An 18005-nucleotide genomic window follows, 5' to 3' on the forward strand; every position below is an offset into this window, starting at 1 on the left:
TAGGACAGAGAGAAATGGAGAGAGGAGGGGGAAGACAGGAGGAGAGAAAGATAGACACGTGCAGACCTGCCTCACCATTTGTGAAGCGACTCCCTGCAGGTAGGGAGCCAGGGCTGAAACCTGGATCATTAGTTTGTCTTTCTCTTATCTTTTGATGAACAGGAGTTCCTACTTTCAATGTAGAACATTTAATTATTATTTCCATTTATGATTAGTGTTCTTTGTAATTTCTTTAAAAGTCTCCGTGGTTCAGGAAGTGATAAAGTGGGAAAAGCATTGGACTCTCAAGCATGAGTTTGATCCCGGCTACCACATGTGCATGAGTGGTGCTGTGGTGTTCTTTCCCTCTCTTTTCTTCTCATAATAAATATCTTTTTTTTTTCCTTTTTAATTCTCTGCCTACAGCAAACGTATTGTCCCTCTGACATGTATTGCCACTTATGTCATATTACCAACTTGGTATAAATGCCTGGTTGGTTCCTATACTTTCTTCAATGTTATTTACCTTTATGTATGTCTGCACCAATATTATCCTGTTTTAATTGTACGAAACATTTTAAAGCTTGTTTACTTTTATTCTTGTCTTCGCAGACTAGGCCCTTTCATCATTAATGTAAAACTTAGATCTAGCTAGTCTATTCCCATGGAAACCATATGGATGTACCAATTATACTTATTGAATTTATGGATTTTATCTCATTCATTCCTCCTAGGAGAGGAGGAGGGAATTCTGCTTCATAAAGTTGAAAAAGACTCATCTGTCTGCAGAGATACCCATTCTGCTTTAATTTTTCTAAGATTCTTCCCAGTGGCTAGTCTGTTTGATTTCAGTGTTAATGATTTAGCATGTTGTTGCTAAATTGCACAGTCAGGGCTCAATGATAAAATTTCTATTTTGTTTTCATCTGCCCTACTTTTAATTCTGTATCGGTTAAGAACTTGGTCAGGGAAAAACAATGGTGCAACTTATTGGATATGTAAAGTCTTAACTTGGAACTTTTTATTGAACAGTATAATTGCTTGTTCATTGCTTTTATCTTTCAAGAACACCCTAGAGTATCATTTCAATGTAGTACTGTTAAAGAGCGTTTAACACCTTTGAAAAATACTTTAATGATTATGAACAGGGTTACTTTTAGTTTTACCATCTGCAAGGCCTTAGGAAATTTCCTTAAACTCTCTCTAACTCCGTAAAATTAATTTGTAAATTCAGGTACAATAACATTTACTTTACAGAGTCATCGCAAGCATTAAGTAAATCAATACACATACAGTGTAATGTATTGTGTAATGGCTAGTGTCTGGGAAGCTCTCAGTAAGTAATTGTAGCCACTATGTGTTGTAGCATTTAAAATTATTTTAGGTACACAGTGGGCATTTTATAAATATGTAATACTAATGGATTAAACTGAATTGAAATGACTAAGCTTTTATGGCTCTACTCTGTTTACAAACTTACTTGGTTTATAGGCTCCTGTTTCTTCTATCTTGCTTACCTTTTACAGAGATGTAGGTTATATAAAGGTACATGTAACTTTTTAGCATCTCAGTGACCCACACACTTAACTACATAAATTCTGCATTTCTTTCTAAACTTACATCATTATAGGACTACTATAAAATTATTCAGGAGTAAGAATAAAGTTGCACCACTAAATCTTCATATTTCTTTTTTTCTAATTCCTTTATTGAGGAATTAATGGTTTACAGTCAACAGTAAAATACAATAGTTTGTACTTGTGTAACATTTTTCACATAACAATTCAATCCCCACTAGGTCCTCCGCCATCATGTTCCAGGACTTGAGCCCCCCCCCCCAATCTTCATATTCCTTACTGTAAAGGAGATTCTTTTATTTTTAAATTTTTTATTTAAGAAAGGATTAGTGAACAAAAACATAAGGTAGGAGGGGTACAACTCCACACAATTCCCACCACCCAATCCCCATAACCCACCCTCTCCCATGGTATCTTTCCCATTCTCTAGCCCTCTGGGAGCATGGACCCAGGGTCATTGAGGGTTGCAGAAGGTAGAAGGTCTGGCTTCTGTAATTGCTTCCCCGCTGAACATGGGCGTTGACTGGTCGGTCCATACTCCCAGTCTGCCTCTCTCTTTCCCTAGTAAGGTGTGTCTCTGGGGAAGTTGAGCTCCAGGACACATTGGTGGGGTCTTCAATCCAGGGAAGCCTGGCCAGCATCCTGGTGGCATCTGGAACCTGGTGATTGAAAAGAGAGTTAATATATGAAGCCAAACAATTTGTTGAGCAATCATGGATCCCAAGCTTGGAATAGTGGAGAGGAAGTGTTAGGGAGGTACTCACTGCAATCTCTAGTGTACTTCTGCTTTCAGGTATATATTTTGCAGTAGTTTATGGATACATGTGCACATAAGCTCTCTCTCACAGAAACTGGTGTATATCTAGATTATGGGACTTTGTTAGAAAGTGAACTACCTGAGATGAAATTAGAGTGTACTATAAAAGGAAAGGTCTCACCCGAGTAATGAAGTTGAAGGGTTGTCATTCCACACGTGAAGTCTCTGGATACAGTCTGAGGTGAAGCATATTGAGGTGGCAATCGTTGCTTTGGTTAGGTTGTGATCGGCGGATGCAATATTATTTGGTTTGGATTGGGAGATGCATACGGGAAAGCGGGCCCTATCCAAGGGTTCCAGGACTGGGGGAAGTAGGGGCTCTATAGTGAAGATGTGAGGTTCCTGCTGTCTTAGGGTTCAAAAAGACAATCAATAGTTAATGTTATCATCACATTATTTGTTAATTGGGTTAACTTTGAAAAGTCCCTTTGTTATGGTTTGCTGTACAGTACCCAGTATCTTGTATATAGCTGTGCTATTGGATGCTTCTAATCTACTTGGTCTAGGCTTTTGAGAGAGTCCGCATATCAAATACATAGCCTATATATTAAAAAGATTCAGTTTGTGTTTTGAAAAACTTTGAGACATACAATTGATTTCCCCCTCTCATATTAATTAACTACTGATTTATATGTCTACATTTTGCTAGGAGTGTGTGTAAAGAGGTGTAAAGAGGTGTGTAAAGAGGTGTAAACTGTAAAATGGTGTAAAATGTAAAGAGGTGTGTACTCTTTACACCATTCCCACCATTCCCACCACCAAAGGACTGTGACCCATCCCTCCCGCCCACTCCCACCCCCCACTGGCCCAGGAAGCTACATGTCTACCCCTCACCACTGGGTTTTTACTTTGGTGCCCTACTTACAATTTGGTCAGGTCCTGCTTTTAGTTTCCCTTTCAGATCTTCTTAGTCAACTTCTGTTGATGAGTGGGATCATCCCATACTCATCTTTATCTTTCTGACTTAGCTCACTTAACATAATTCCTTCTAGCTCTGTCCAAGATGGGTCAGAGAGGGTGGGTTCATTGTTTTTGACAGCTGCATAGTATTCCATTGTGTATATATACCACAGCTTTCTCAGCCACTCATCTGTTGTTGGGCACCTGGGTTGCTTCTAGGTTTTAGCTATTATGAATTGTGCTGCTATGAACATAGGAGTACACACCTCTTTTTGGTTGGGTGTTATGGAGTCCTTGGGGTATAACCCCAGGAGAGGAATTACTGGGTCATATGGAAGGTCCATGTCTAGCCTTCTGAGAGTTTTCACAGAGGCTGTACCAATTTACATTCCCACCAGCAATGTAAAAGGGTTCCTCTGTCCCCACACCCTCTCCAGCATTTGTTGCTGCTGTCCTTTTTGATGTATGCCATTCTTACAGGAGTGAGGTGGTATCTTAGTGTTGTCTTAATTTGCATTTCTCTGACAATCAGTGACCTAGAGCAGTTTTTCATACGTTTGTTAGCCTTTTGGATCTCCTCTGTGGTGAATGTTTTGTTCATTTCCTCTGCCCATTTTTGGATGGGGTCATTTGCTTTTTTGGTGTTAAGTTTGCTGAGCTCTTTCTATATTTTGGTGATTAGTTTCTTGTCTGATGTATGGCATGTGAAGATCTTCTCCCATTCTGTGAGGGGTCTCTCTGTTTGTTTAATAGTTTCTTTGGATGTGCAGAAGCTTTTCAATTTGATGTAGTCCCATTGGTTTGTTTCTGCTTTAGTCTTCCTTGCAATTGGGTTTGATTCATCAAAGATGTCCTTGAGGTGTATGTGGGAAAGTGTTTTACCAATGTTTTCCTCTAAGTATTTGATTGTTTCTGGTCTGACATCTAGGTCTTGTAAAGGAGATTCTTAGTAGTAAAATAAATTAGTGGCAAACCGAAGAGTATGTATTTGGGTCTTCCTTCTTATTATCTAACAGAATTGTAGCACCAAGAATCTTTGTAAGGTTATTCAGCACCACCTCAAGTTCATAGGATTAAATAACAGGCAGCCTGGAAAGTGGCAAGGGAGGTAGAGAGCAAAACTGATACGTGTGGGGCTCTTGGTTCAATTCCCAGCACCATCTATGCTGGCGTTGTATTCTAGTTTTGTCTTTCTGTCTTCTCAAAAACATTTGTAGGATAGGGGAGATAGTGTAATGCTTATGCAAAGAAACTGTCATGCCTGATACTCCGAAGTCTCCCAGGTTCAGTCCTCTCTACCACTGTAAACCAGAGCTTATTAATGCTCTGGCAATAAAATGAAATATTATATAATCTGTTTTAAAGATTAAATAACATCTGAATTCTCACAGTGAGACCAGTGACTAATGCCACAGATGAAACACATCACTCTTTTCCACTACTGTATTCTGTTCACAAATGTTTTCAGCTACCCATCATTGAAAACAGTAGTGTGAAGAAACCAGAATTTATTTTCCTCAAAGGTCCTACTACCTGGAGGAAGACACTTGCTAGTTTTGGTTTGATGGCTCAGGAATGGCACAGCTCTGGACTGGTTTCCTGAGATCTTATTGGCTTCTCTGACATGATTTTCTGATGGATAGAGTGGCTCCTGGAAGCATATGTTAGCCATATTCATAGTTGGAACTCTCCTCACACTACACTCTAATCAGGTCAAAAGAATGGCTTTCCTAGATGTTTACAGGGAAAATTGGATTCCTTAGTTATTTCTTACTTAAAAAAAAAAAGGCTAAGGAAGGACATATTCTTTTGGGAGAGGGACAGAGGAGAAGAGGGTTAGACTATAGTATCAGCTACAAATGTGCTATCTCTGTTTAGTAGTTACCACCTTCTTCTTCTTCTTCTTCTTCTTCTTCTTCTTCTTCTTCTTCTTCTTCTTCTTCCTCTTCCTCTTCCTCTTCCTCTCCCTCCTCCTCTTCCTCCTTCTTTTTTAAGATAGACGCTATAGTACTGAGGTTTGCTTCAGTGTAGCAGAGACCAGCCTAAGACCTTCAAACCTGTGTTGTGCACACTACTGAAGTAAGCTTTTTTACTGGTTCCAGTAGTTAGTTTGACAGTACTTTGTTGATACTATAAATTCTTGCATAAAAGTGATCCATTGTAATTTGTGTGCACTGTGATCCATGCACTATGTGCTCTATCTCAAAGTTGCTTCTATTTGCTACAGTTGACAATCTGTAAAATGTAGTTTTTTACTTTTGTGCTTATCCAATGTGTGTCAACATAACTTTTCTCTACTTTTATCCTTTATACCAAATGGAGGTAATTTTAGAATAACTACTGACAAAGGTATTTCTTAACAGGATAAGAACACAATCTACTTTAACTGAAAATATACTTTCTCATAAAATACAGTTTGATGTTAGGATCATATCAAGGTAAGTGTAATATTATTAAGATTTTTATGTTCGTAAAAAGATGTTTAAGTAGAAATAGCAGTGGTGAGATTAATGTTAATGAGTTAAAATTTTCACATGTAAGTGAAAGTGTTAGTTTAGAAAGAACATTTTAGGAAACATTCATTAATCTGCTACATAAATTATAGGAAGTAAGAGCTTATAAGATACATTACAGGGGCCCGGGTGGTAGCGCAGCGGGCTAACCGTACATGGCTCAAGGATTGGCGTAAGGATCCCGGTTTGAGCCCGCGGCTCCCCACCCGCAGTGGGAGTCACTTCACAGGCGGTGAAGCAGGTCTGCAGGTGTCTATCTTTCTCTCCTCTTCTCTGTCTCCCTGTCCCCTCTCGATTTCTCTCTGTCCTATTCAACAACAATGACAGCAGTAACAATAACAAAAGCAACAATAATAACAAAAGCAACAAAGGGAAAAATAATCTCCAGGAGCAGTGGATTCGTGGTGCAGGCACCAAGCCCCAGCAATAACCCTGGAGGCAAAAAAAAAAAAAAAAAAAGAAAGAAAGAAAGAAAGAAAGAAAGAAAGAAAGAAAGAAAGAAAAGATTATGGGAGCCAGAAAATGACTCACCCACTAAGCCATACCTTACCATGTGGTAGATCATAGATGTGAACTCTAGCACCTCATGGCAGTGACATCCATGGATGGCAGTAGGAAAAAAATCCACGGATGGTGGTGTGGTACTCCTTTCCAAATTAAGAAAAAAAATACAGACCCAGGAAGCTACACAGCAACATCATTCATGTCCATTTAAGTCACTTGTGTTCTGCATTAAATATATATATTTTAAGAAAAAGAGAGGCAGAATGAGAGGGATTACAACATTGAAGCTTCCTTCGACCCAGGTTTGAACCTGGGCTGCACAGATGGGAAAGCAGTGCCATATCCAAGAGAGCTGTTTCATTGACCCTAGAAAGAAATGGTGTGTATGTGTGTGTTTTACTAGTAATTTAATATCAAATTGCAAAATTATGAGACAACAGGGGTATAATTCCACATCATTCCCACCACCAGAGTTCTATGTCGCTATCTTTTCCATTGGAAACTGCAGAGGTTTCAGATAATAGGCTGACTATTACTTTAGTCACTATTTATATTTAAACATGTATTTGCCTATTTTTTCTATGGTCCTGCCTTCTCTTCTTTTCTAATTCACACTTAGAACTAGTGCTACTTCTGAATTCTCTTCCTTTTTTTCTCTTCTCTCTCCGCATCTTGAAGGAATTGGAGTTTAGAGGCCACTGGTCATTTTCCCCTAACATTTCCCCCCCTCTGTGGCTATGGACCAAAATTGAAATAATATATTTTAGTTAGAAGTTACTTAAAGTTATTTTGAAATGCATTTCAAAAAGTCACTTAGAAATAAATTTTGTTAAGTATATTACAACTACAGATTCTAAACCCTAAAGAAATTAATCCTCATCTAAGATTCTTTAACTTTATTTCACTCACTTAAATTAACAGTGGATTATTGATAGACACAATAAAGTGACAAGGTAGAGAGCTTTAGATCTGTTATCTCATTCTTCTAACCATTTATCATGACACATTGCTAATTGATGTAATTTGTGTATATTAATGGTAACATGTGATTTTTTAAAAATATTTATTCCCTTTTGTTGCCCTTGTTTTATTGTTGTAGTTATTATTATTGTTGTCATTGTTGTTGGATAGGACAGAGAGAAATGGAGAGAGATGGGGGAGACAGAGAGGGGGAGAGAAAAACACCTGCAGACCTGCTTCACCTCTTGTGAAGCCATACCCCTGCATGTGGGGAGCCAGGGCTCCAACCGGGATCCTTACGCCGGTCCTTGCACTTGGCGCCGCCTGCATTTAACCCGCTGCGCTACAGCCCGACCCTCAACGTGATTTTTAACATTAACATTTGTTATATGATTTTAAATTTTCTTTGACAACTTGAGTGGCTTCCTGTAAGGTTAGAATACTTCAAGATTTAATTTTATTGTTAGAGTCTATATTAAATTGATAATCTACATTGTAGCATATCCATTCTCATATCGGTGTAAGAGAAATCTTTCCTTCCTCAAATCTTATTTCTTTTTTTAAAATATTTATTTATTCCCTTTTGTTGCCCTTTCTGTTGTATTGTTGTAGTTATTATTGTTGTTGTTATTGATGTCATTGTTGTTGGATAGAACAGAGAGAAATGGAGAAAGGAGGGAAAGACAGAGAGGGGGAGAGAAAGATAGACACCTGCAGACCTGCTTCACCACTTGTGATGCGACTCCATTGTAGGTGGGGAGCCAGGGGCTCGAACCCGGATCCTTATGCCGGTCCTTGCTCTTTAACGGTCCGACTCCCCTCAAATCTTATTTCATCTACACCTCTGTGTGCTAGTTCATTTTACATTCTAGTACATGATGGTGGGTAAGGACCATATATTGGAGGTGACGGTATTCAGACACCTGTCACAAGAAGATGAGAGACTGTACCCATGTGTCAACAACTTTACTGTAAGCCATTAACCCTTATAGTAAAATGATAAAAGAAAAAAACCCCAGCAGTTTATTACTTAATTTGACAGCTATCTGATTTTTCTACTTTATATTCTTTGGTATCTTTCTAGAAATGGACGTGATGCTTGTAGAGAATTGATTGGGTTCTTTTTTATTCATGACCAGTCCCTTGCAGTTTATGAATATCGGCAATTTGGGAAAAATAGGTATGTCATAAAACATTGCTACAGCACTAAAGGTGACTACTTCCTAGAGAAGCTAAATGAATACAGTTTTTCCATTCAACATTGTTACAGCACTAAAGGTGACTACTTCCTAGAGAAGCTAAATGAATACAGTTTTTCCATTCAACATTGTTACAGCACTAAAGGTGACTACTTCCTAGAGAAGCTAAATGAATACAATTTTTCCATTCAACTTCTAGAACAAGCGTGCTTCCTTTTATTCAGAAAAGCATTTATCACCATCAGCATGGACGAAGAAAAGGAAAACAATACCAACTTGGCGATTTTTATATTGTAAGTTAAGTATCTGTGTGCCAATGTTTTAATATCAGATGCTGGATTTTGTGGATTCTTACCAGGGGTTGAGGGACAAGAATTATCTTCTCTGTCTTGATTAGGGATATTGTGCTCAGGAGAGCTTGTCTCTTGGTACTTTTAAGGTTGCTACAATGACCACCACTGAAGAATTGATTACTTCAAAAACATCAAGGCTAACACCTTAGCTAAAGCAGTCTTATCTTTTGAAGATTCCCACTCTTCTCCATACAGAGGAGTACTTAGCCTCTGGGGTTGTTGGATGTCCCATAGTTAGCTTATTTTCCTTGTGATTTTTCCCACCTTGCACAACTCACTCCTGGTAAAAGATAAATCACAAAATTTTTCTAGAATGGACTGATGGTAGATAATTTTAGAATCTTTATAGTGTTCTTATATATGAAATCATATTTACATGTTATTTTATGATCAAAATTCAATGCTATTCATTATGATGATTCATGTACTAAATATATATTCACATGCAAAAGTTTGGAGGTAGAACAGTGAATGAGGGAGTCAGGGGTTAAGCGCAGGGGGTGCAAAGCGCAAGGACCGGAGTAAAGATCCCTGAGTTTGTTCCCCATCTGCAGTGAGGATGGTTCACAAGCAGTGAAGCAGGTCTGCAGGTGTATATCTTTTTAAAATTTTTATATTTTTTTATTATCTTTATTTAATTATTGGATAAAAAAAGCCAGAAATCAAGAGGGAAGGGTGGGATAGAGAGAAAGAGAGACAGACAGACAGACAGACATGTACAGCACTGCTTTACCACTTGTGAAGATTTCTCCCTGCAGGTGGGGACCAGGGACTTGAACTTGGGCCCTTGCACATTGTAACATGTGCACTCAACCAGGTGTTCCACCCCCGTAGGTGTCTATCTTTTCCTCTCCCTCTCTATCTTCTCCTCCACTCTCTAAATTTCTCTTTGTCCTATTGAATAAAATGGGGAAAAATTGTCTGCCAGGAGCAGTGGATTAATAGTGCTGGCACTGAGCCCCAGTTATCATGCTGGAGGCAAAAAAAAGGGGATAAATAGGTTATACATGTTATGCAAACCTACCTCATGAGATCAAGAGAAAAATTGGCTCTGTATAATGTTTATTGCCTGTGCCATGACTCAAGTTATCTCTAGCTCTAAACTGCTGTGTCCAATATTTTAAACATTTTATAATTTACTCTCACTACCCTTTTCCATATCACAGGTGAGAAACTCTTAAATTTCTACACATAAAGGAAGAACAAGTGAAAAAAAAACAAAGCCACAACAAACCATATATATATTGTTTTACAAAGAATGTGGAGGGGGGCTTATATTGCACAATATTAGAAGCTTATAGTGTATTATTTTACATTCTTTTTCTTAAAAATATCATTTGAAGGTAAAAGCCTTCTTCATTTTCCGACTTCACTTCTTGTTCTTCCTCATAGTCTTCTATTTATTTGTTTGCTTGCTTCCAGGGTTATCTCTAGGGCTTGGTGCCTGCACCACGAATTCACTGCTCCTGGAGGCCATCTTTTCTCCCCTTTGTTGCCCTTGTTGTTCATCGTTGCTGTTATTATTGTTGTTGCTATTGCTATTGTTGTTGGATAGGACAGAGAGAAATGGAGAGAGGAGGGGAAGACAGAGAGGGGGAGAGAAAGACACCTGCAGACCTGCTTCACTGCCTGTGAGTGACCCCCCTGTAGGTGGGGAGCCAAAAGTTAGAACCGGGATCCTCACGCTGGTCCTTGCGCTTTGCAGCATGTGGGCTTAACCCACTGTGCAACCACCCGCCCAGCTCCCAACTTCTTTGTTTTTAATCATTACTGTTCAGAGATAACTTTTTCAGCTAGAAAGAGGGTGGAAGAGATGGAGGGAAAGCACCAAAGCATCTTCCAATGAGGTGAGGTCTGGAATCAAAATTGGGTTATACATATGGCAAAACAGGCATACTGCCCAGATGAAGTATCTTGTCAGTCCTTTTAAAAGACCTTACCTCTTTTGAGGGAGGAGGGACTCTTTTCTGTTACCCAGTTATTACTCTGGGACATATCTTCATTTCTTTCTTTCTTTCTCTTTTTTTCCTTAATATTTATTTATTTGTTAAGACAGTGAGAAATTGAGAAGGGTAGGGGAAACAGAAGAGCACTGCTTCACCACTTGTGAAGCTTTCTCTCTGTTGTTGGGGACCAGGGACTTGGACCCAGGTCCTTGTGCATGGTAGCATGTGCTCAACCAGGTGAACCACCACTCAATCTTCATCTCTTCATGATACCCCTATGTTTTTCCCCCTAAACAGTCTTTAGAAGAAACTTAAGCAACAGTTGTTAAGATGATACTTATGGGGCCAGGTGGTGGCGCACCTGTTTGAGTGTACATGTTACAATGCCCAAGGACCCAGGTTCAAACACCCAGTCTCCACCTGCAGGGGGAAAGCTTTCTAAGTGGTGAAGCAGGGCTGGAGGTGTCTCTTTGTCTTTCTCCTTTTCTATCCCCCCCCACTCAACTTCTGGCTGTCTCTATCCAATAAATAAAGATAATAAGAAAAATTTAAAAAAATAAGATGATACTTGTATAATCATTCATGTGACCATACATACAAACATATAAAAGTCCTATTTCTGTTCATTTAGAAAGCACAGTAAGCACACATGTATTACTTTGGATGCAGTGAGGCAAACCACCTGGATCTGTACTTGAACACACTTGTGTTTGCATATCTCTGTTACACTTGTCAGATAGTCTCTTTAATTGCTAATTTCAAATTAGTATGCACACATACTGATATATATATATATATATATATATATATATATATATATACACACACACACTTAAAAATTATTTATAAAATGAAAATATTGACAAGACCATTGGATAAGAGTGGTACAATTCCACACATTTCCTACCACTGGAGTTCCACATTCCATCAGGTCCCTTGAAAGCTTTACCATTCTTGGTGCTGGGTGGTGGTGCACCTGGTTGAGTGCAAGTATTACAATGCTTGATGACCCAAGTTCGCGCCCCCAGTTCCCACCTGCAGGGGGGAAAGCTTTGCAAGTGGTGAAGCAGGGCTGCAGGTGTCTCTATGTCTCTCTCTCTCCCTATCACCCTCTTGATTTTTGGCTGTCTCTATCCAATAGATAAAGATAATAAAATAGTTTTTAAAAAGGGGGAAAAAAGCTTTCTTATTCTTTATCCCTCTGGGAGTATGGGCCCAGGGTCATTATGGGGTACAGAAGGTGGAAGGTCTGGCTTCTGTAATTGCTCCTCTACTGAACATAGGTGTTGGCATGTCAGTTCATACCCCCAGACTCTCTCTCTCTTTCTCTTGTAGGGTAGGGCTCTGGAGAGGTGGGATCCAGGACACATTGGTGAGGTCTTCTGTCACTTGTCACATAGTCTCTCTAGTTGCTAATTTCAAATTAATATGTATACCTATTAATATATATATATATATATATATAAACTCTTAAAAAGAAAATCTAAGTTTTTAAGATCAATACTTTATAAAGGAGAGAAACAGCTTCTATTTTAAGAGAGATAACCAAACTTCGTATTTTAAATTTGTATGTACCTTTATTTGAGCAACTCAGAAATTAAACTAATAAGAACTTTCTGAGATTAGGTTAAGAATTTTCGATAGGATTTTTTTTTACACTAAAGTCTTGATATTCTATCTAGGTAAAAAAAAAAGTGTTTTATGTTTATGGAGTGTTTGTCATAAAAGACCAGGCAGAAAAACATGATGATTCCATTATTGTTTATCAGTGTATAGCACATCTTTCCCTAGATCAAGATTCCTATTTCTGTATTTAATAATTTCAATCAATTGACTTTCCTCACTCTGATCCGTATAGAAATTAGAGTATTTTTAAAAAAATATTTTTATTTACCTATTATTGGATAGAAACAGAGAAATTGAGAGGGGAAAGGGAGGTAAGGAGGGAGAGAGACAGAAACAGAGAGACACTTGTAGCCCTGCTTCACCACTTGTGAAGCTTTCCCCCTGCAGGCAGGGGACCAGGGGCTTGTACCTGGGTCCTTGTGCACTGTAATGCGTGTGCTTTTAACCAGGTGCCTCACCACCTGGTCCCCAAGTTGTTTTTCTCCTGTCAATTCTTAGGGAGATTGTTCTAATTTACAGATTGATTGGGAAATTAATTCCTTTATTTTTCTGTATTATTAATTGAAGCCTTTGTGATTTTTCATAAATTTACTTTTTATCATTATGAGTGTTCCATGCAACTGTAATTAAAATTTTGAATATTATAATACTAGTTGTATTTTGCTTCTTATAAATTTTATAGCTTAGATAATAACAGATCCTTTGTTAATTTCTTTAGGGTGCAAACTTGACATTTTTTAGTTCTGATCATTCCACACTTCCAGAAAGCATTAAAGGAAACACATTACTTAGACTTCGAGTCACAAATGTTGATCAGATAGCTACGAATTATCTCAAGTAAGTCATTTATCATTTTGAAAGCTTGTATACATTATTTCACTATTTTTAAAATGAAATTCTATTGTTTAGCATTTTGAGTTAAGGTTTAAACCTTTAAATACTTAAAAAAGTAAAGTTATATTTATGTGTATCATCTGCTATCTGCTACTCAGATACACTTCATGTTTGTGAATACTTACACTCAAATAAAGATAAAGAATGCACTATGTAGCATAATTTAAAATGTAGTATTACTTTCCTCCCCTATATAAATGTTATTTTACCAAATATTACCATTTAAAAAGATGCAATATAATATTATAACTTTCCTCACCTTTTTATTATGCTTTTTCTTAGTAACAATGAATGTCTTGTGTTCCACATGCTTGTACACTCTTAATTGATTCATGAAATGAATAATGAAAAAATACCATATATCAAAAGAAATTTAAGTGAACTTGAGTGTTAAACTACAATAATATTTATGTTGTTATTCCTCAGTGTTTCTTGGTGCTAAATATTTCAAAAGTACAATAATTGGTGTATCCTTCATGCATACATTCATACATCCTTATTGTACTGGCTGGCTATAAGGAAATCTATGTATCTTATTTACTGTGTTGCTTAAAATGAATATGCTTTTCTATTTTAAAATGGTAATCGCACCATTGATACTTTGCAGAGTGAATTACTTTTATTTTGAACAATTTTCATAATTAAAAAATTAAATTTATCGGTGGTGGTGCTGGACCTTATATATAGTTCATTATATGTGATACATAAAATCCACCACTGAGCTGCATCTTAAGCTTTTAAAACAACTTTTAACTTAATGGTCTTAATAAAGTTTTTTTTTTCCCTCCAGGGTTATGTCTGGGGCTCCATGGCAGCACTATGAACCCATCGTTGCCAGGGCCATTTTTTTCTTTTCTTTTTTTTTATTCTTTCTATTTTTTATTTGATAGGACAGAGAGAACTTGAGAGGGGAGGGAGAAATAAAGATCTGCTGAAATCTGAGAAATCTGATAAATCTGAGAAAGAAAGGTCTGCTGCAGACCTGTTTCACTGCCAAACTCTGTAAGCTTCTCCCCTGTAGGTAGGGAGCCAGGGCTCAAACCAGGTACATGGTACTAGGTGCACTTAACTGGGTGCTCCACTGCCTTGCCCCCTTAATGATATATTTTAAAGAACACAGAAGTAATTACCATTAATAAATAAAACAACAATAAGCAAGTATATTGTTTACAAGTTGTTCTTGCATGGAAGGTTTTGAGGATCTTAGTTTTTTAGTTTTGCATTTTTTATCTTTCTGAGAACTAAACCAGTAAACAACAAACAGTGGAGCTGTGCTTTGGTGTCTCTCCTCTATCTCTGTCTCTCTGACTGCATCTCTTACCCTCTATTAAAAAAATAAAGAAGAATTAACATTTATTTTTATAAAAAAATCACTGTGACATGTCAATTGCAGAACTGATTCTGTGGGAGAAGAAGATGATAGAAAAAACCAAGAAGATGATAGAACAAACCAAGAAGCCAAAGATAGACTGGTCTTTGAGGCCATTCAAGGTATAGTTGTTATACTTTCAGTTAGACTCAATTTTTTTTTAATTTTTTTTTATTTAAGAAAGAATTAATCAAAAAATCCATAGGGTAGGAGGGGTACAACTCCACACAATTCCCACCACCCAATCTCCATATCCCACCCCCTCCCCCGATAGCTTTCCATTCTCCATTCCTCTGGGAGCATGGACCCAGGGTCATTGAGGGTTGCAGAAAGAAGAAGGTCTGGCTTCTGTAATTGCTTCCTGGCTGAACATGGGCGTTGACTGGTCGGTCCATGCTCCCAGTCTGCCTCTCTCTTTCCCTAGTAGGGTGTGTCTCTGGGGAAGCTGAGCTCCAGGACACATTGGTGGGGTCTTCAATCCAGGGAAGCCTGGCTAGAATCCTGATGGCATCCGGAACCTGGTGATTGAAAAGAGAGTTAACATACAAAGCCAAACAAATTGTTGAGCAATCATGGACCCAAAGCTTGGAATAGTGGAGAGGAAGCGTTAGGGAGGTACTCACTGCAAACTCTAGTGTACTTCTGCTTTCAGCTATATATTTTGCAGTAGTTTATGGATACATGTGAACATAAGCTCTCTCTCACAGAAACTGGTGTATATCTAGGTTATGGGACTTTGTTAGAAAGTGAACCACCTGAGATGAAATTAGAGTATACTATAAAAGGAAAGGTCTCACCCGAGTAATGAAGTTGAAGGGTTGTCATTTCCACACGTGAAGTCTCTGGACACAGTCTGAGGTGAAGCATGTTGAGGTGGCAGTCGTTGCGTTGATTAGGTTGTGATTGGCAGATGCAATATTATTTGATATGGATTGGGAGAGGCATACGGGAAAGTGGGCCCTATCCAAGGGTTCCAGGACTGGGGGAAATAGGGGCTCTATAGTGGAGATATGAGGTCCCTGCTGTCTTAGGGTTCAAAAAGACAATCAATAGTTAATGTTATCATCACATTATTTGGTAATTGGGTTAACTTTGAAAAGTCCTTTTGTTAGGGTTTGCTGTACAGTACCCAGTATCTTGTATATAGCTGTGCTATTGGATGCTTCTGATCTACTTGGTCTAGGCTTTTGAGAGAGTCCGCCTATCAAATACACAGCCTATATATTAAAAAGATTCAGTTTGTGTTTTGAAAAACTTTGAGACATACAATTGATTTTCCCCCTCTCATATTAATTAACTAGTGATTTATATGTCTATATTTTGCTAGGAGTGTACATAAACACCATTCCCACCACCAAAAGACTGTGACCCATCCCTCCCACCCACTCCCACCCCCCACTGTCCCAGGAAGCTGCATGTCTACCCCTCACCACAGGGCTTTTACTTTGGTGCCCTACTTACAATTTGATCAGGTCCAGCTTTTAGTTTCCCTTTCAGATCTTCTTAGTCAACTTCTGTTGATGAGTGGGATCATCCCATACTCATCTTTATCTTTCTGACTTAGCTCACTTAACATAATTCCTTCTAGCTCTGTCCAAGATGGGTCAGAGAGGGTGGGTTCATTGTTCTTGATAGCTGCATAGTATTCCATTGTGTATATATACCACAGCTTTCTCAGCCACTCATCTGTTGTTGGGCACCTGGGTTGCTTCCAGGTTTTAGCTATTATGAATTGTGCTCCTATGAACATAGGAGTACACACCTCTTTTTGGTTGGGTGTTATGGAGTCCTTGGGGTATAACCCCAGGAGAGGAATTACTGGATCATATGGAAGGTCCATGTCTAGCCTTCTGAGAGTTTTCCAGACTGCTCTCCACAGAGGCTGGACCAATTTACATTCCCACCAGCAATGTAAAAGAGTTCCTCTGTAACCACACCCTCTCCAGCATTTGTTGCTGCTGTCCTTTTTGATGTATGCCATTCTTACAGGAGTAAGGTGGTATATTAGTGTTATCTTAATTTGCATTTCTCTGACAATCAGTGACCTAGAGCAGTTTTTCATATGTTTATTAGCCTTTTGGATCTCCTCTGTAGTGAATGTTTTGTTCATTTCCTCTGCCCATTTTTGGATGGGGTCATTTGCTTTTTTGGTGCTAAGTTTGCTGAGCTCTTTCTATATTTTGGTGATTAGTTTCTTGTCTGATGTATGGCATGTGAAGATCTTCTCCCATTCTGTGAGGGGTCTCTCTGTTTGTTTAATAATTTCTTTGGATGTTCAGAAGCTTTTCAATTTGATGTAGTCCCATTGGTTTGTTTCTGCTTTAGTCTTCCTTGCAATTGGGTTTGATTCATCAAAGATGTACTTGAGGTGTATGTGGGAAAGTGTTTTACCAAAGTTTTCCTCTATGTATTTGATTGTTTCTGCCCTGACATCTAGGTCTTTGATCCATTTGGAGTTGATTTTTGTTTCTGGTGAGATAAAGTGGTTCAATTTCATTCTTCTGCATGTTACAACCCAGTTTTCCCAGCACCATTTATTGAAGAGAGCCTCCTTTTTCCATTTAATCCTTTGGGCCCCCTTATCAAAGATTAGATGTCCATAGGTGTGGGGATTTACTTCTGGGCTTTCAATTCTGTTCCACTGGTCTGTGTGCCTATTTTTGTTCCAGTACCATGCTGTTTTGATGATGATGGCTTTATTATAAAGTTTAAGGTCTGGGAGTGTGATACCTCCATTTCTGTTTCTTTTCCTCAATATGGTTTTGGCAATTCTAGGTGTTTTCGGGTTTGAGATAAATGATTGTAGTGTTTGTTCTATTCTCTTAAAGAAGCTTGCTGGAATTTTGATGGGTATTGCATTAAATTTGTATATGGCTCTGGGGAGAATATTCATTTTGATGATATTTATTCTTCCAATCCATGAGCATGGGATATCTTTCCATTTCTTGGTATCAGTTTCTATTTCCTTGAGTAGCGACTCATAGTTTTCAGTATATAAGTCTTTCACTTCTTTGGTCAACTTTATTCCTAAGTATTTGATTGATTTTGCTGAAACAGTAAATGGGAGTGATTTCTGGATGTCTTCTTCTTCAGATTTAGTGTTTGCATAAAGAAATGCCACTGATTTTTGTACATTGATTTTGTAGCCTGATACCTTGCTATATTGCCTAATAACTTCCAGTAGTTTTCTGCTGGATTCTTTAGGTTTTTCTATGTATACTATCATATCATATGCAAATAGTGAGAGCTCGACTTCTTCCCTTCCAATCTGTATTCCTTTGATTCCTTTCTCTTGCCTGATTGCTATGGCAAGAACTTCCAATACTATGTTGAAGAGTAATGGTGACAGTGGACAGCCCTGTCTAGTC

General features: G+C 38.2%; 1 protein-coding gene across 1 annotated transcript in view; it reads left to right on the top strand.

Annotated features, from left to right (window-relative positions):
• Positions 1 to 18005, top strand: part of CAPS2 (calcyphosine 2) — a 55383-nt gene that overhangs the window by 24993 nt on the left and 12385 nt on the right. Inside the window, exons 10-14 of the mRNA XM_060193517.1 lie at positions 5637 to 5711; positions 8335 to 8430; positions 8649 to 8742; positions 13093 to 13211; positions 14662 to 14779. Of these exons, the coding sequence (XP_060049500.1) occupies positions 5637 to 5711; positions 8335 to 8430; positions 8649 to 8742; positions 13093 to 13211; positions 14662 to 14779 (502 nt within the window). The remainder of the gene's footprint in view (positions 1 to 5636; positions 5712 to 8334; positions 8431 to 8648; positions 8743 to 13092; positions 13212 to 14661; positions 14780 to 18005) is intronic.

The sequence above is a fragment of the Erinaceus europaeus genome, chromosome 7, assembly GCF_950295315.1.
Source record: "Erinaceus europaeus chromosome 7, mEriEur2.1, whole genome shotgun sequence".
In the NCBI taxonomy this organism is placed as follows: domain Eukaryota; kingdom Metazoa; phylum Chordata; class Mammalia; order Eulipotyphla; family Erinaceidae; genus Erinaceus; species Erinaceus europaeus.